General features: G+C 43.9%; 1 protein-coding gene across 7 annotated transcripts in view; it reads left to right on the top strand.

Annotated features, from left to right (window-relative positions):
* Positions 1–19,380, top strand: part of IFT56 (intraflagellar transport 56) — an 83,461-nt gene that overhangs the window by 7,256 nt on the left and 56,825 nt on the right. For all 7 annotated transcript variants that reach the window (XM_008249290.4, XM_070071437.1, XM_017338039.3 and 4 more), the window contains 4 exons: positions 1,370–1,484; positions 2,039–2,088; positions 14,935–15,080; positions 15,805–15,976. In XM_008249290.4, the coding sequence (XP_008247512.1) occupies positions 1,370–1,484; positions 2,039–2,088; positions 14,935–15,080; positions 15,805–15,976 (483 nt within the window). The remainder of the gene's footprint in view (positions 1–1,369; positions 1,485–2,038; positions 2,089–14,934; positions 15,081–15,804; positions 15,977–19,380) is intronic.

The raw sequence follows: 19,380 nt of genomic DNA, 5'->3' as shown, positions 1-19,380 counted from the left end.
ATCTTCTGCTGCTTTCCTAGGCCACAGCAGAGAGCTGGATCAGAAGTGGAGCAGCTGGGACTCAAACTGGTGCCGTATGGGATGCCGGCACTGCAGGCGGTAGCTTTACCTGTTATGCCACAGCTCCAGCCCCAGGTTATTTTTTATACTTAAGAAGATTATATTATCTTTATAGTTTTACAAATATTACTTTAGATTGTTTTTCTTGATCATTGTAAACTTTCCATATCTACGGTGATTATAGCATTATGGATATAAATACAATTATAGATCTTTATGTCAGGCAAATTTTACTTCATAAATGAAATTGCTAAAACATTTCCCACACATTCTTAGTCCAAAAATATGATCTAAGAGAATTAGAAGAACCTGCATAACTAGAATGAAAACATTCAAGGACAGGTAACGAGATGAAATAAGAACAAAATTGGTGAAGGAAAAGGACAGGATGGTGGCTGGCAGTATTTGTGCAGGCTATCGTAGGAAAGAAAGAATAATGTGAATGTAGTAAGAAAAAGAATTAAAGCATCAGGGGAAGAGTGATTAGAAAGTAAGAGTGTTGGGGCCGGCGCTGTGGCACAGCAGGTTAATCCTCCACCTGCGGTGCCAGCATCCCACGTGGGGACCTGTTCGAGTCGCGGCTGCTCCTCTTCCAATCCTGCTCTCTGGTATGGTCTGGGAAAGCAGTAGAAGATGGCCCAAGTCCTTGGGCCCCTGCACCTGCGTGGGAGACATAGCAGAAGCTCCTGGCTCCTGGTTTTGGATTGGTGCAGCTCTGGCTGCTGCTACCAGCAGATGGAAGACCTTTCTGTCTGTCCCTCTCACTGTCTGTAACTGTACCTCTCAAATAAATATGAACTAAAAAAAAAAAAAAAAAAGAGTGTTTGGAAAAGGTAGCAGAGTGATTCTTGGGAAGCGTCCTTGGCAAACAAGAAGAAAACCCATGCCAACACCTTTTTCTAAAGCATAAAACCAAGTGAAGTCAGGGAGCAGTTAGATGAAGTGAAGTTAGTCGTGTATCACAGCTGTCAGACTCTAAGTTCACTAAGTTTGTGTATTTCTAAGAAGGTATTTTTATGTCCTTTTAAGTTAGCAGAAATAAATATTTCAGTTTCTTTTCCTTTCTTTAGTCCCATAGCCTAGGTCAAGGTTAAAAGGCAGGGTGTGGGTGGGTTAGATACCAGACTTCATGGATGTTAGCCCTGCATGGGTAGACTTGAACTTGAGCTCTGTTCAACCTTTCCAGGAGCATGAGGATTCACTATGTATGAAGTTCCCCAGTCCTACAAGAAATCCTGTGTCATTATTGAAGAAGGCCCATCAGTTCTTTTTCTTTAAAAATGAGCTTGCTGCTTAATATGTATTTCAGGAATATGAAAATGCAGCAAAAGCAGAAAACTGCAATCCTGAAGTCTGGGTGAACCTAGCCTGCACCTACTTCTTTCTCGGGATGTATAAGCAAGCTGAAGAAGCTGGATTTAAAGGTAAAATGAGCTTTCTATAGCTGATATGCTTCTGATAGTGAAAGTCATTTTGGAGATTTAAAACCTGACTTTATTCCTTTTTTTGTTGAGGAAAAACCAGCTGACACTATAAACCTTCACTCATGGCCAGCACCGTGGTGCAGCCGGTGGAGCCACTGCCCACAACGCCTGTATCCCACTTACAGAGGGTGGCTGTGTGGTGGTATAGGTGGGGAAAGGGATTAACAGAGAACTGAGTGAGAATAGATTCATATGTGGGGGTGCGACCTTAACTGCCCGCTGTGAGCGTTTCCGTCGGCTTCTGGAGCACACGGTTGGACTCTGTGTGGAGCGCTGTGCTGGGGGTCACCGCATGGAAGCAGGTGGCACAGACTTGGAGAACATGTCTGCCTGCTGCTACTGCAGGTAGCGACTGACTCCCACAGTGCATATTGCAGCAGAGCCAGATCAGGGTGAGGTAGCCGCAGGTTACACCTTAGCCTCACTCATTCCTTCAAGGACAGAAGTGCCAGACCGCTGAGTTCTCTAAGAAGCACATTGGGTTTGTTTTTCAGCTCCAAAAAGCCGACTCCAAAACCGTCTGCTCTTCCACTTGGCTCACAAGGTATTTATGTTCTCATTTCACATTTTCCTCTTTCAAGAATGTTTTTCTCTTTCTTCCTTGTTACTACCAACAAAAGTGAAAGATGATTAAGAACGAATTGCTGTTACTGGTATTTCTATAACAAGTGGAATATAAGTGTTACTTTTTTAAGATTTTTCTTTCTCATCAATGTTCTTAACCCTCTTAATTTTTTCAAAGATATTAGATTTTTTTTCTCCGTAAGCAGCAGTCACTAAGGTTAGTTCAGGGGCTAGCGTGTGGCACTGCCAGGTAAGCTGCTACCTGCTATACTGCTGACATCCCATTTGGGCACTGCTTCATGCCCTGGCTGCTCCACTTTCAATCCAGCTCCCTGTAGGTGTGCCTGGGAAAGCAGTGGAAGATGGCCGAAGTACGTGGGCCTCTTTCACCCACGTTGGGGATTCAGATGGAGTTCCAGGCTCATGGATTTGGCCTTACTGTTGTGGTTGTCTGGGAGGTGAACCAGTGGGTGGAAGATCTCTGTCTCTGTCTCTATCACTATAACTGCCTTTCAAGTAAAATTAATAAATCTTGTTTTAAAAAAAGCTAGTTCATGTGTAAATTATCCTGTTTATTATCTCTTAGGAAATAGACTCAGATGCCTTGTTCTGACTTGTAGAAATAAATACACACTTTTCAGAATGGTTTTATGGCAATACTTTTGATTATAATAAATGATTTTTAGGCTGGCACCACGGCTTACTAGGCTAATCCTCTGCCTGCGGCGCCGGCACACCGGGTTCTAGTCCTGGTCGGGGCGCTGGATTCTGTCCCCGTTGCTCCTCTTCCAGGCCAGCTCTCTGCTGTGGCCCAGGAAGGCAATGGAGGATGGCCCAAGTGCTTGGGCCCTGCACCAGCATGGGAGACCAGGAGGAAGCACTTGGCTCCTGGCTTTGGATCAGCGCAGCGTGCCGGCCATAGCGGCCATTTGGGGGGTGAACCAATGGAAGGAAGACCTTTCTCTCTGTCTCTCTCTCTCTCTCACTGTCCACTCTGCCTGTCAAAAAAAAAAAAAAAAGATTTTTAGATCACTTTAAAAATTATAGGGCCGGCGCCGCGGCTCACTAGGCTAATCCTCCGCCTAGTGGCGCCGGCACACCGGGTTCTGGTCCCGGTCGGGGCGCCGGATTCTGTCCCGGTTGCCCCTCTTCCAGGCCAACTCTCTGCTGTGGCCAGGGAGTGCAGTGGAGGATGGCCCAGGTGCTTGGGCCCTGCACCCCATGGGAGACCAGGAAAAGCACCTGGCTCCTGGCTCCTGGCTTCGGATCAGCGCGGTGCGCCGCCGCAGCGCACCGGCCGCGGTGGCCATTGGAGGGTGAACCAACGGCAAAGGAAGACCTTTCTCTCTTGTCTCTCTCTCTTACTGTCCACTCTGCCTGTCAAAAAAAATTAAATAAATAAAAAATAAATAAATAAAAATAAAATAAAAAATTATAAAAGTTGTTCATGCTGATTCTATTAAACAAAGAAAATACAAATATGAAGAAAAAACACCATAAAGGAAATAAAATTTACCGTATTCAGAGCTAACTACCTTTCAGTCTTTTAGTATGTTAGACAAGTGTAACATCCCCCTTTTTTTTTTAAGATTTATTTATTTATTTGAAAGTCTGAGTTACACAGAGAGAGAAGAAGAGGCAGAGAGAGAGAGAGAGAGAGGTCTTCTATCCACTGGTTCACTCCCTGATTGGCCATAACGGCTGGAGCTGCGCCGATCTGAAGCCAGGAGCCAGCAGCTTCTTCTGGGTCTCTCACGTGAGTTCAGGGGCCCAAGGACTTGGGCCATCTTCCACTGCTTTCCTAGGCCACAGCAGAGCTGGATTAGAAGTGGAACAGCCAGGACTCGAACCGGCACCCATAAGGGATGCCAGCACTACAGGTGGTGGCTTTACTTGCTGTGCCACAGTGCCGGCCCCATCATCCCTTGTTTGTAGAAATAAGCATCTGAAATGCTCCAGAATCCACGAGTTTTTGAGCATTAACATGGCACTGTGAGCAGGAGAGTCTTGCCGTGGAAATGCAGGCGTGCTAAGTACTGTGTAAAACGCCTTCAGTCTACGTGGTGATGTGGATTACGAAGCTTCAGTGAATGTTGTGCTTCACCTTGGGACCATCATTCCAAGACATCTGACTTTGTGCATGCGGATATCCAGTCCCAGGGATTTGGGGCCGTTGATCCTCTACCTGTATCTCCTGTTAGGGTAATTTTTATTTTATTTTATTTTATTTGACAGGCAGAGTTTAGACAGTGAAAGAGAGAGACAGAGAGAAAGGTCTTCCTTCTGTTGGTTCACTCCCCAAATGGCCGCTACAGCTGGTGTGCTATGGCTGGCGCGCTGCGCTGATCTGAAGCCAGGAGCCAGGTGCTTCCTCCTGGTCTCCCATGCAGGTGCAGGGCCCAAGGACCTGGGCCATCCTCCACTGCACTCCCGGGCCACTGCGCAGAGTCCTTTTAGGATAATTTTTGATATACACGGTATCTGTTTGGTTTTTTGTTTTGCAGAATGAAACCCTCGCTAAATATGTGTTTTTATATTCTGCTTTTTTTCTCTTACTTTATACTGTGAACATATTCCTGAGTTATTAGATGGGCTTCAAGACCACGATTTTTAAAATGGCTTCATAGCATTCATATGTGCCATAATTTATTTAACGTTTTCTGGTTGTTTAACTTTTGGATTATTTCTAATTTTTAATTGTAAAAATGTCATCCTGAATATCTTGGGGATGGACTTACTGAATTGGTGTGAAGAACTGCGGATGTGAAGAACTCTTAAACCTTTTAATTGATATTATTGAATTGTTTCACAGAAAGTGTAATCACCCAAAGGTGGTATATGAAAATAATTATTTAGATGCATTTACAATTTCACACTGGGGTGAGTATTTTGAGTGGCACTTAAGTCACTGCTTGCCTGAGGCCAGCGCTGTGGCACAGTGGGTAAAGCTGCCACCTGCAATATTGCCATCCCATGTGGGTGCTGGTTCTAGTCCCGGCTGCTCCACTTCCAATCCCGCTCCCTGCTAATGTGCCTGAGAAAGCAGCAGAAGGTGGCCCAAGTCCTTGGGCCCCAGCACCCACATGGGGGACCTGCAAGAAGCTCCTGGCTTCGGTCTTGCCCAGCCCCCCACCTTTGTGGCCAGCTGGGGAATGAGCCAGTGGATGGAACTCTTCATCTGTTTCTCCCTCTCTCTGCAACTCCACCTTTCATGTAAATAAAGTAAATCTTAAAAAAAAAAAAAAAGGCCCTGCTTGGGATGTTCCCATCCCATATTGGAGTACCAGATTCGAGTCCCAGCTGCACTTTTTTTTCTTTCAAGATTTATTTTATTTATTTGAAAGGCAGAGCTACGCAAAGAGAGAAAGACAGAGACAGAGACAAGGATCTTCCATTCGCTGGTTTGCTCCCCAAATGGCACAGTGGCCGGGACTGAGTAGGCCGAAGCTAGAAACTAGGAGCCTCATCCAGGTCTCCCACATAGGTGCAGGGGCTCAAGGACTCGGACCATCCTCCACTGCTTTCCGAGGTGCATTAGCAGGGAGCTGGATCAGAAGTGGAGCAGCCAGGACTCGAACCGGCACCCATATAGGATGCTGGTGCTGCAGACAGTGGCTTAATCCACTGCACCACAGTGCTGGTCCCCCGGGCTCCACTCTTGATTCCAGCCTTCTGCTAATGCATACTCTGAGAGGCAGCAGGTGGCTCAAGTATGTGGGTCCCTGCCACACCTGGGAGACCTGGATTGAGTTTCTGGTCCTGGCTTTGACCTGGCCTAAACCTGTGGACATTTGGGGAGTAAACCAGTGGATGGGAGAACTCTTCGTCTGTTGCTGTTTCTCTCTGCCTTTCAGATAAATAGCTAAACATGTAGAAAGAATTCACGTTACAACTGTTTGTCTATTTGTCTTTTTTAGTTCTGTCGATTTTTGTTTTACATGTTTTTCAGACTGTGATTTAGTACACATGAATCTAGAATTATGTCTTTCTAATGGATTGAAACATTAATATCATAGAATAACCTCTGTTTATCTCTAAAAAATTCATCTTTGTTGTGTTTGTATGGCTGCAACAGCTCTTCTGATTAGTTTGCCTGTTATATCTCTGTCCTTTTACTTTCTGCTTTTCTGTGTTCTTACATTTAAACTCTCTCTCTCTCTTTTTTACATTTATTTATTTATTTGAAAGTCAGAGTTACAGAGAGAGAGGTCTTTCATCCGTTGATTCACTCCCCAAATGGCCACAGCAGGGCTAGGCCAAGCTGAAACCAGGAATCAGAAACTCCATTCAGGTCTCCTATGTGGGTGCAGAGGCCCAAGTACTTGGGCCATCTTCCAGGGCTTCCCCCAGGCCATTAGCAGGGAGATGGATCGGAAGCAGAGCAGCCAGGACATGCACTGACACCCATTTGGGAAGCCAGAGTTGCAGGTGGCAGCTTTGCCCACTACCACAACGCCAGCCCCTAAACTGTGTCTCTTGTAAACAGCATATAAATGAGTTTTGTGTGGATTTTCAATCCAGTTATAAATCTTAATTTTTAAAAAAATCTACTGTTCATTGACTGAGTTTAATGTATGTGTTAATATAGTCAACTCCGTAAATGCCATCAGTCCTTTTTTTTTTTGGTCCCAACTTGCCTGTGTTCTCTTCTTGTCTCTCCTTTCTTGTCTTCATTTGGATTGTTTTAAAAAATTTTTTAAAGATTTATTTTTATTTATCTGGAAGACAGAGTTAAAGAGAGAGGTGGAGACACGGAGAAAGAGAGGTCTTCCATCATTGGTTCACTCCTCAAATGGCTGCAACAGCTGGAGTTGAGCCATTCTGAAGTCAGGAGCTTCTTTGAGGTCTCCCACGTGGGTTCAGGGGCCCAAGACTTGGACCATCTTCTGCTGTTTTCCTAGGTCATAGCAGAGAGCTGGATCGAAAGAGGAGCAACCCGGGCTAGAACCTGGGATGCCGGTCCTTCAGGACAGGGCTTTAACCCACTGCACCACAGTGCTGGCCCCTTGGATTGGTTTTTTAAAATTTCAGATTTTCGGGGCGCCGGATTCTGTCCCGGTTGCCCCTCTTCCAGGCCAGCCCTCTGCTGTGGCCAGGGAGTGCAGTGGAGGATGGCCCAGGTGCTTGGGCCCTGCACCCCATGGGAGACCAGGAAAAGCACCTGGCTCCTGGCTCCTGCCATCGGATCAGCGCGCTGCGCCGGCCGCAGCGCACCAGCCGCGGCGGCCATTGGAGGGTGAACCAACGGCAAAGGAAGACCTTTCTCTCTGTCTCTCTCTCACTGTCCACTCTGCCTGTCAAAATAAAAAAAAAAAAAAAAAAAAAATTTCAGATTTCCCCTCCATTGGCCTCCCAGTTACCCATTTACATACTTTTAATATTATTTTAGTAGTTACCATAGAATATGTCTTACATATTAAAGTTTAATGTTAGTTAATACTCTTAGCAGTTTCCAGATAATTAACAGACTTTCTCTCATTTTAAATCATTTATTCCTACACATCCTTAATGCAAATTTTACATGTATCTTGATTCTCTCTCTCTCTCTCTCTCTCTCTATATATATATATATATTTTTTTTTTTTTTTTTGACAGGCAGAGTGGACAGTGAGAGAGAGAGACAGAAAGGTCTTCACCCTCCAATGGCCTCCGTGGCCGGCACACCACGCTGATCTGAAGGCAGGAGCCAGGTGCTTCTCCTGGTCTCCCATGGGGTGCAGGGCCCAAGCACTTGGGCCATCCTCCACTGCACTCCCGGGCCACAGCAGAGAGCTGGCCTGGAAGAGGGGCAACCAGGACAGAATCTGGCACCCCAACCGGGACTAGAACCCGGTGTGCCGGCACCGCAGGCGGAGGATTAGCCTATTGAGCTGCGGCGCTGGCTGGATTCTCTATATATTTCTAACTCCACAAGATACTGTATTGTTGTTTTATGCAGTTGGTATACTTAGCCATATTTATCCTTTCCCTGGCCCTTCATTTCTTCGTGCATATTTGTGATTCCTAGAATAATTTTCCTTCTTTTTGAAGAATTTCCTTTAATGGTGATGGATTATTTTCTTTTTGTCTAAAAATGTCTATACTTTATTTCTTTAAAGATTTTTATTTATTTATTTGAGAGGCTGAATTACAGAGAGAAGAAGAGACAGAGAGAGAGGTCTTCAATCTACTGATTGACTCCCCAGATGGCCACAATAGCCAGAGCTGGACTAATTTGAAGCCAGGAGCTTCCTCCGTATCTCCCATTCTGGTACAGGGGCCCAAGCACCTTGGGCCATCATCCACTGTTTTCCCGGGCCATCATCCACTATTTTCCCAGGCCATTAGCAGAGAGCTGGACCATAAGAGGAGCAGCAGGACTCAGACCATCTCATATGGGATGCCAGCACTGCAGACAAAGCTTAACCTATTATGGCACCGTACTGGCCTTGTACTTCATTATTTTAAATATTTATGGCGTAGCAGGTAAGGGTGCAGCCTGCAGTGCCAACATCCTGCAGATTTTAGTCCTAGCTACTCATTGAAGTGCACCTGGGAGCGTGATGGAGGATGCACCTGGTGTTGGGGCCCTCACTCTCACTGGGAGGCCCAGAGAAAACTCTGGCTCTTGGCTTCTGACCAGTGCAACTCCAGCCATTGTGGCCATTTGGGCAGTGAAACAGCAAATGGAAGACCTCTGTCTCTCCTGCTCGCTGTCTCTCTCTAACTCTGCCTTTCAAATAAATAAAAATAAAATATTAAAAAAAAATTTTTAAATTTTCATTTTGTTTGAAAGGTAGACAGACAGATAGACACAGAGATCTTCCAACCACTGATTCACTTCCCAAATGCTTGCAACAGCCAGGGCTGAGCCAGGCCAAGGCTAGGAGCCCAGAATTCCATCTGGTTCTCTCATATAGTTGACCAAGGCCTCAGTGCTTGAACCAGTATGTGCAGTGACAGGAAACTGGATCAGAATAGAGTAGCCGGGACTTGGGTCAGGCACTCGGGGATGGGATGCAGCCTTCCAAGCACTGACGTGACTGCTGTGCCAGATGCCCTCCCATAACTGGTCAAGGATTTCTTCCTAGGTATAGAATTCTAGGTAAGCAGTTATTTTCCTTTGGAATTGTGAAAATGTTGATTGCTTTTTAGGTTCCATAGGCTCCTTTGACAATTTTTTTTACATAGTTTTAAGATTTATGCATTTTGTTTTTTGGCACTTTTATCATGATGTTGCTAGCTGTGCTTTTCCTTTTATTTATAGCACACAGATTCATAGTGCTTATTGTATATTTTTTAAATATTTATTTATTTATTTATTTATTTATTTTAAAGGCGCAGAGAGAGACAGAGACAGAGACAGAGAGGTCTTCCATGCTCTGGTTTACCCACCCAGTGGCCACAACGGCTAGAGCTGGGCTGATCTGAAGCTAGGAGCCAGGTGCTTCTTCTGGGTCTCCCACATGGGTATAGAGTCCCAAGCAACTTGGGCCGTCTTCTACTTCCCAGGCCATAAGCAGAGAGGTGGATTAGAAGTGAAGCCCATGTGGGATGCTGGCACTGCATGCGGTAGCTTTACCTGCTGTGCCACCGTGCTGCCCTCCGCCCTTTTTCTTCTTTGGATGGATAAACCTCTGTGATGCCAGGAGCACGTTCATGTGTCAGCCTTTTTGTTGCATCACATACAAATACTCTTTCACATTTTATGTGCATTTCTTACAGAAATTTCTTTCATTTTACTAACCTTTCTTCCATTCTGATTTTCTATTCAATATTTTTAGTACTTAATTTTAGTTACTGTGTTTTTCATTTGTAGAATTTATATTTTGTTATTTTTAAATTTTTTATTCCCAGTTAAAATTACCCCATTTTAAATTTAACTTCTTAAACATATCTGTGCCATTCTTTTTTTTTTTTTAAGAGTTGCAGAGAGAGAGAGACACAGAGAGAGAGAGAGAGAGAGAGAGAGAGAGATCTTCTATCAGCTGTTCACTCTCCAAATGGCCACAATGGCCAGGGCTGAGCCAGTCTGAAGCCAGGAGCCAGGAGCTTCATCCAGGTCTCCCACATGGGTGCAGGGGCCCAAGTTTTAGGCCGTCTTCTGCTTTCCCAGGTGCATTAGCAGTGAGCTGATTGGAAGAGAAGTTGTGCTGAACATCGGGTTGTCGTCTGTACTTTCTCCTCGTAGGGATCTTGGCATCGCAGACCTTCACTGCCTTGGTGCCTCTCCAGTGTCTTCACACAGATTTTGTAGTCATTTTCAAGATTTTCTAGTTATTCTTAGTGGAAAGATTGCATGTTACAATCTACTGTTATTAGAAGTCTTTGCATTTTAAGAAATATATTTCATTTTCCTTCTGATTGTAAAAATGATATTCATTATAGTAGTTTTAGAAAATAGCAAAAAAAAAAAAATCACACACACACATAATCAACATTTTCCTGAAAGTTTTTTACTAAGGATAACACTTTTAACATATTGCTCTTTTTTTCCAGTCTTTTAAAAATTTGCATATTTTAAAATATGTATATACAATTGGCATCGTGTATCCATAGGTGCCACATCCACAGTCTCAACCAAAAAGAAAGAGAACATCTGTATTGAATGTACAGACTTCTTTCTTTGTCATTATTTCCTGCAGCAATATATAACAGCTGTCTACATAGCATTCTGTTTTATGAGGTGTCTTAAGTATTTTAGGGGTTACTTAAGTGCAGAGGAGAGGGCACAGTGGTTAGGAGCACACTGCAGTGCCTGGCTTCCAGCTCCACTTCCAGTTCCAGTTCCCTGCAAGTGCACGCCCCAGGAGGCAGCAGGTACGTGAGCATTTTGGTTTCTGCAACCCGCATGGAAGACTCAGTTGTGTTCCTGGCTCATGCCTTCAGCTGCAGTGGGCATCTGGGGAGTGAACTGGTGCATGGGAGATGTCTCTCTGACTCTCCTCATGCTTCTCTGCCTTATAAATAAAAGGAAAAAGGAGTATATGGGAAGATAGCCCTAGGTGTATGCAAATACTGCACTGTTTTGTGTAAGGGCCTTACACATTCTCAAATTTTTTTTTTAGAAAGCTTTTATTTAATGAATACAAATTTTGTAGGTACAGCTTTAGGAATATAGTGGTTCTTCCCTCCATACCTGTCTCCCCACTCCTACTCCTGTCCCACCTTCTACTCCCTCTCCCATCCCATTCTTCATTAAGATTCATTTTTAATAAACTTTATATACAGAAGACCAACTTTATACTAGGTAAAATTTTCAACAGTTTGCACCCACACAGACACACAAAGTGTAAAGTACTGTTTGAAGACAAGTTTTGCTGTTAATACTCATAGTACAACACATTAAGGACAGAGGTCCTACATGGAGAGCAGATGCACAGTGACCCCTGTTGTTGATTTAACAATCGACACTCTTATTTATGATGTCAGCGATCACCCAAGGCTCTTTTTTTTTTTTTTTAAATTTTTTTTTTTTTTTTTTTTGACAGGCAGAGTGGACAGTGAGAGAGACAGAGAGAGAAAGGTCTTCCTTTTGCCGTTGGTTCACCCTCCAATGGCCGCCGCTGCAGCCGGCGCACCGCGCTGATCCGATGGCAGGAGCCAGGATCCAGGTGCTTTTCCTGGTCTCCCATGGGGTGCAGGGCCCAAGCACCTGGGCCATCCTCCACTGCACTCCCTGGCCATAGCAGAGAGCTGGCCTGGAAGAGGGGCAACGGGGACAGAATCCGGCGCCCCAACCGGGACTAGAACCCGGTGTGCCGGCGCCGCAAGGTGGAGGATTAGCCTATTGAGCCACGGCGCCGGCTCCACCCAAGGCTCTTGACATGGGCTGCCAAGGCTATGGAAACCTCTTGAGTTCCCAAACTCCAACCTTATTTAGCCAGAGTCATAAGCAAAGTGGATTCAGAGAAAACGAGCTCCTCCTTTGATGGCCTCTTCTTTCCACTGGGGTCTCACTCACAGAGATCCTTCACGCAGGTCTTGGCTTTCCGTGCCTGCAATGCTCTCATTCTCAGATTTTGATATCCTGGGGGTGGGGATAGGAGGTCCTGGAGCCAATAACCTGCAGATAACAAGGGATGACCTTGCTTATTTATATAACCAATTTGGGTCATAGTATATACTCATTGTTTTATAACCAAGTTTTTCCACTTAAAAAGTATATCATGAACATATTTCTGTGCCACTAGGTATTCTATAGAAGAGACTGTAAATGGTTGTTCAGAGGTCTAAAATGGACCACAGCTGTGTTTCTAAATCAGTGTTCCAAAGTCTAAAAAATGTCACACAAACAATAATTTCTGGCTTCTCTTGAAAGATTAGAAGATTTACGGCCGGCGCCGCGGCTCACTAGGCTAATCCTCTGCCTAGCGGCGCCGGCGCACCGGGTTCTAGTCCCGGTTGGGGCGCCGGATTCTGTCCCCGTTGCCCCTCTTCCAGGCCAGCTCTCTGCTGTGGCCCAGGAGTGCAGTGGAGGATGGCCCAGGTGCTTGGGCCCTGCACCCCATGGGAGACCAGGAAAAGCACCTGGCTCCTGGCTCCTGCCATCGGATCAGCATGGTGCGCCGGCCGCAGCGCGCCGGCCGCAGCGGCCATTGGAGGGTGAACCAACGGCAAAGGAAGACCTTTCTCTCTGTCTCTCTCTCTCACTGTCCACTCTGCCTATCAAAAAAAAAAAAAAAAGATTAGAAGATTTAAAAAAAACACTGACTTCATATTTCTATATGGAATAGTTAGTTGAAGCTAAGTGAAGATACCACCTTTAGATTGGGTAGATTTTCTCTATTTTTCCCTCATCCCATGCTGTTTATAACATTTTAATTTAAAAATATTATTTATTTTATTTACTTATTTATTTATTTGAAAGAGTGATAGAGAAAGACAGAGAGAAAGGGCATTTTCCATCTTCTGGTTCACCCCAGTGGTGCAACAGCCAGGGCTGGGCCAGGCTGAAGCCAGGAGCCAGGAGCTCCATCTGTCTCCCACCTGAGTGACAGGATTTCAAGTGCTTGCGTTGTCATCTGCTACGTCCCAGGTGCAATAGCAGGAAGCTGAATAAGAAGCAGAGCAGCTAATACAAACCACTCCAGTATGGGATGCAGCAGCATCCCAACCCCTGGCTTAACCTGCTGCACCACAACACCTGCCCCCAGCATTTTAATCTGGAACCTCACTTCTCTGCCTTGTGGGTTTGTTTTTTTTTTTTTTGACAGGCAGAGTTAGACAGTGAGAGAGAGAGACAGAGACAGAGACAGACAGAGAGAAAGGTCTTCCTTTTTCCATTGGCCCCCAATGGGGCCTCTACGGCCCATGTGTTGCGGCCAGCGCGCTGCGCCAATCCGAAGCCTGGAGCCAGGTGCTTCCTCCCGGTCTCCCATGCAGGTGCAGGGCCCAAGGACCTGGGCCATCCTCCACTACACTCCCGGGCCACAGCAGAGAGCTGGACTGGAAGAGGAGCAACTGGGATAGAATCCAGTGCCCCAACCGGAACTAGAACCTGGGGTGCCAGCGCCGCAGGCGGAGGATTAGCCTAGTGAGTCGCGGCGCCGGCCTGCCTTGTGTTTTAATGTCCTCAAGTGTTTCCTTTAATAGATGGGCCATAATTGACCTAATCACATTCCTGTTGTTGTCCATGTGGATTGTTTCTAATTGTTATGCCCAGTGAAATAGTAATGTTTGGAACTATCTTTTGTTGATGTTTATTACCAGCTAACCAAAGTGTAGGTGGATGAGAAAGGCTAGACTCAATAGAAACCTTTCCAAGGAAGACTTGGAGGCCTGTCATCGAGAAAAGTTTTAAATAACTCATGAACATTGTCTGAAATGTCAGTGATCAGGATTTTCTGTTTTGTTTGAACAGGTTCTTTAAAAAAATTTTTAAGCTAATAAACCCATCTATACCAGGCAGGAGTGAGCATTTCAGAGATTAAGGATTACTGCTAAAAATTTATCTGTTCTACCCCATGTCTATGCCACAAGCAGCTATTACTTGTGGTTACAGTTTAAGAAAGTAAGCATACAATATTGAAAAGGGGTGGGGAGGCGGTGCTGTGTTGTAGCAGGTTAAGCTACCATCTGCAGTACCAGCATTCCATAGGGACACTGGTTCAAGTCCCAGCTGCTCCACTTCTAATCCAGCTCCCTGATGATATTCCCAGGAGAGCAGCAAAGGATGGCCCAAGTGCTTGGACTCCTGCCACCCAGATGAGAAACCTGGAGGAAAATCCTGGCTCCTGGCTTTGGCTTGGCCAAACCCTGGCTGTTGTGGGCAGTTGGGGAGTGAACCAGCAGATAGAATATCTCTCTCTTCTCTGTCTCTCCCTCTCTCTGTAACTCTGCCATTCAAATAAATAAAATAAATATTAAAAAAGATAGAAATGGAATTCTGACAACCTAAAACAACAACAGTGTATAAGCAACTGAACAGAAGATGAGAACATTGTAAGAATTTTATCTGCCAAATTACATCCTGAGAAACACATTTTGATTTTGTATTGTCCATCAAAGAGAAAGAGAAAAGAAGGAACAGATACACCATGTTAAAGGTAAGAGTAAAGAGCTATAGAAAAAGAAGGAAAGGGAGGAAAATATAAAGAAAGAGAAAAACAAGAAAGCCAGGGCGGAGGTGTCAGAGAGTTAACCAGGGCTCAAAGGCTGTGGCTCCAGACGCTGTTGGCGCTCTCTGAGGGAGAGGCAAAAAGAACAGGAACCCAAGGAATGGGGACAGGATGGACACAGTAGCTGAAGGAGAAAGAAGGGTTCAAATCTCATCACATTGGTGTTCATTGTCTCATTGCACACTAATGTGAGTCTTTCCATGTCTTCTCCCTTCTCACGATTTCAGTTTAACGATGAAAAAAAATTGATGAACTTTCATCAGAATCTTCAGGATATCACAGAAGATCAACTCAGTTTGGCGTCAATCCACTACATGCGCTCTCATTACCAGGAAGCTATTGACATATATAAGCGAATACTGCTAGATAACAGGTCGGTGTGCTTGTATGCCTGTTGGGCCTCTTTCATTTTGTTGGTTTCTTCTCTCTGGTTTGAGGATCTAGTGTCCTTTGGATCTGGTACCACAATGTGTTTACATATGTTTAGTTGATAATGTGGTAAGATTAAGAACTACTTATATATTATCTATATCAGGTTTTTTCCCTACCTTTTCGTTTTTAGGGGCATTTTTAGATAATTTTCCCCTAATTGCCTTCCCATGGAATTTTTATACATACATGTAATATGCGTATATATCTGTTTATGTCCTATATCCATATCTGTGCCTTTCATGTAAAATAATTTTCTCACTTCTGCATAAGAACCAATTTTGCCCCTGTTGAAAAGGTATGATCTAAATGTATCACTCTCAATATTGTGTGGGTAACTTGCTGACAAGATTAGAAACAAACCACTCTGTTATCACTGAACGGGTGTCTTTCCACTGTTGTCTGCAAAATGCCTCATCCACCTGGCTTCTTTCCTCCGCGTTGCCTTCACAGCCTCCTTCCCGTGCTCGTTCCCGCATCAGGCCACCCCACCTGTCTTTGCCTCCTCCCCTTTAGGTACCCTCCTTTACTCCTCAGACATCAGATACACATTCCAGTGCAGAGGGCTGACTGTCTCCTGCTTCCTTTGCCTTTTCCATTTGAACTTTAGTTTGACAGCGTTTCTTTGCAGTATGCAGACCGTAACCTTGCACTCTCTGATCTGGTAGGGAGTACCTCGCACTCAACGTTTATGTGGCCCTCTGCTACTACAAGCTGGACTACTACGACGTCTCTCAGGAAGTCCTGGCGGTCTATCTGCAGCAGATTCCCGACAGCACCATCGCACTCAACCTTAAGGCCTGTAATCATTTTCGCCTTTACAACGGCAAGGCAGCTGAGGTAGTGATGTAAATATGCTTTCTGATGTACTTAATTCCAGCTTGAATCACTTTATATTTTCCAAGTCACTCATTAACTATATTACTGGTAAATCTTGATGAATATTTCTTTGTCATTGCCAGTGTGATGCTACAAGAACCTACTTGTACAAATATTTATATTTTATCAGATATTCTAGAAAGAATACCAGCTTCCAAATATATCTATATATTATTTATATATATTTATATATTATGTCTAATATATTGTACATGATTTTACCTAAATGCCTTATGTCAGTTTATATATGTTTAAAACGAAACGCTTGAGCTTCTTCCTCTAAATTAGCTGTGGCTCTGTGGTTGGATGTCTCCGACAAGCCCAGAGTAAGTGACGTCAGAAACTGGGCTGTGTGCTGCTCTCTGCTCTGTCACTTCCATGTGATGATCCACCACTGCCTGTCAGCTGTGCATCTTAGAAAACTCTTTCATCTGTCCCTCTTCCTGTGCCGCTGCTTTAGGCCGGGAGCTCCTCACCCCTACTGTGGCCCTTTACATCGTGTTCCTGCCTCTATCAGTTTTGTCCTGTCCAGTTCAGCTGATGAGTTTGTTCCCAGTACCACACTGTCTTACCATCAGAGCTCTGCAGGACAGCATTCTTACTCCGAAATGACTTCCTTCTTCCTCTGGTTTGCACACTCAACTTCTCCTTTAAGGTTACTCTAAAAGGCAAAAATGATAGACATTTTATAGATACTTACAAATTGTCTAACTTATGCACACTATGCAGGACACTTTACCCACTGTTTAATTTCCCTGACAAGCCTATGGATAAATGCTCTTCTGCTCTCATTTTATAGGAAGCTGAAAGCATAGCAGGCCACACATTATTATCTCATTTTTCTTATAACATGTTTTAATCATTATATAATAAATATGCATATACATGCAAAACACATTTTAGGGGTCTTCAAAAACTTTGTAGAAAATCCATGTTTTAAAAAACTATACATACATTTCATAATGTTTTTGCACCAAAATAAACACCTGTAATTCCATTTTACATAAACTTTTTGAATTCCCTTCACACACTTGTATAGATTTAAGTGATATATAACTAAATCTAAAATATAGAACATGTTCTGTACTGTATTTAGATATTCACGACTACTTGGAAATGTTCATGGAAAATGGGATTGAAGGGGCAGGCGTTTGGTGCAGCTGTTGAAATGCCTGTGACACCCGCATCCCATATTCAGGTGCTGGGACTTCCAGCTTCTTGCTAATGAGCACCCGGGAAGCAGCAGGAGGTGACATATGTAGTGAGGTGCCTGCCACCTGCGTGGGAGACTTGGACTGACTCCTTGCTCCCAGCTTTGACCTGGTGCAGATGTTGTGGGCATTTGAAGAGTGAGCTAGCAGATGCCAGATCCTGTCTCTTGCTCTCTTTTTTTTTGCATTTCAAATAAATAATTTTTTTTAGGAAAGGAAAATGGGATTAAAAGGCAAGTTTATTTTGGTGCAAAAAGTTGTGTGGAAGGGAAATTTATTTTGGTGTAAAAACTTGTGAAATGCATATGAGAGATTTTCATAAAGTTTCTGAAAAATGTGTAGTGTGTAAAACTATGTATGAATTTCAGCATTTTTTGTGCCAAAGTAAAGTTCCTATAAAGGTACTTTTTGAAGTACCTTTGCAGACATAAATGTATATTTCTAGGTTTACCATATGATGGGCCACACTTATAAATTACTTTCATGTCTGTTCCTTTAGTTGCTATTAGTTGCCACCAAAATTTAAGTGTAAAATTTCTAGATGTGTCAAAATGAAGAAATCCTATCCTTGCCCAAAGCATAGTTCCAGATTGGCAGCATGCCTCCCTAGGTAGGAGGAGAAAAGAAGAAAGCGTAAACCACCAACTTAACTGTATCAAGCAAAACTTACTGACAAAATACGATAGCAAGGAGCTCTATTAACACATTGCACCCTGCCAGTCCATGGAGCCCCTGAGTGAAGCAGTGTTCATAGTGGGAGAGGGAGGCTGTGGGGTAGAGAACGTGTGTCTACAGCATGTGGCCAGATTGCTTTCTCACAGCTCACACACGTGTACAGATGGTCAGTTATGACAAAGCAAATGCCATGCCCACCCATTACATCTCTTGGTATGCAGTTGGGCAGTCCGGCTATATATTATGCAAAATGCATTCTTGAGAAGATGGTTATTTCAGCTGGAGTCCTCTGTGTCCACCTAACTGACTAATGTTTTGTGGTAAGATAGGTATGCAGTTTCATCTCTTCAACATTTTTCCCCTTTGGTAAGAACAAGCAAAATAAATACATTTCTTGTTCTCTTTTTCTTTTCTTTTTGAACAAAAAATGCTTAACATGTATTAATATTTATAAGAATTGTGATTCAGAGAATAAGTCATTTAGAATTGAAGTCAGTCTTAGGGGCTCACGTATGGTGAAGGACAAAAAAGGAGTTGGGATTATTAAATGGTGTTCGGGGATGACCAGACCAGGATGGAACTGAAAGGGAAAATTTTCAAAAACAAATCACATGACTCAGAAGACACTGTCCTCTAGAGTCAGGATAAATTCCCAGTGTTGGCCCTGCAGGAAGTGAACTTCTGAAAGGTTCTAGTAAAAGTCAGTCAGATCTTTTTGACAGACTTCAAGTGACCACTTACGTGTAGAAACTCATATAGGCTGATGGAATTCACAGTAATCCTCGTGCTTATTTGATGCCTTCCAGAGAAGGTTCAGGGATCAGGAACAGTGAGCGCTACACCATCGTCACACAGGCCTGCTGGAAGCCGCAGCCCTGTGTCAGACATGCTCCGAGGTCGTTCTCAGAGACCCTACCTTTTCACCACGAGTCAGTCTGGGAGAGCTGGCCAGTTCTCATATTAGGTCCAGTTTGTTTAATGTTTGCATTTTGTCTGCATGTGTCCTTTCCGTAGTCTGCTACGGGTAGCTTGGTTGACCAAAATTCCAGAAACCTGGAGTCATCCAAGTCAGGGCATTAGATCACACTCACCAACCTGAAAGGTGTGCTTTCCCTTGAAGCTGTGTCGGTGCAGTTCACAAGTGGGTTTTATGATGTATTTCAGCAGCTGTGTCAATGTACCTTACCTTTATTTTGGTTAGCAATGGGATGTAATGTATTAATTTATGATAGTTTTATTAACGTATTTAAAATCAGGCATTCTTCTGTACCTTGTATATATTATATGTTTCAGTATCTCACAAACACCAATATTGTTCTACTCTTCCACAGCAAGTATGGAAAAAAAATCTGTAATGATTGACTTAATTCTTTATTTTTTTAGAAACCTTTTATTTATTAAATATAAATTTCATAGGTACAGCTTTCAGCATATAGTGGTTCTTCCCCCTTACCCACTCTCCCACCGCCACTCCTGTCC

The sequence above is a fragment of the Oryctolagus cuniculus genome, chromosome 3 (assembly GCF_964237555.1).
Source record: "Oryctolagus cuniculus chromosome 3, mOryCun1.1, whole genome shotgun sequence".
In the NCBI taxonomy this organism is placed as follows: Eukaryota; Metazoa; Chordata; class Mammalia; order Lagomorpha; family Leporidae; genus Oryctolagus; species Oryctolagus cuniculus.
This window is presented reverse-complemented; position numbering and strand designations above follow the sequence as displayed.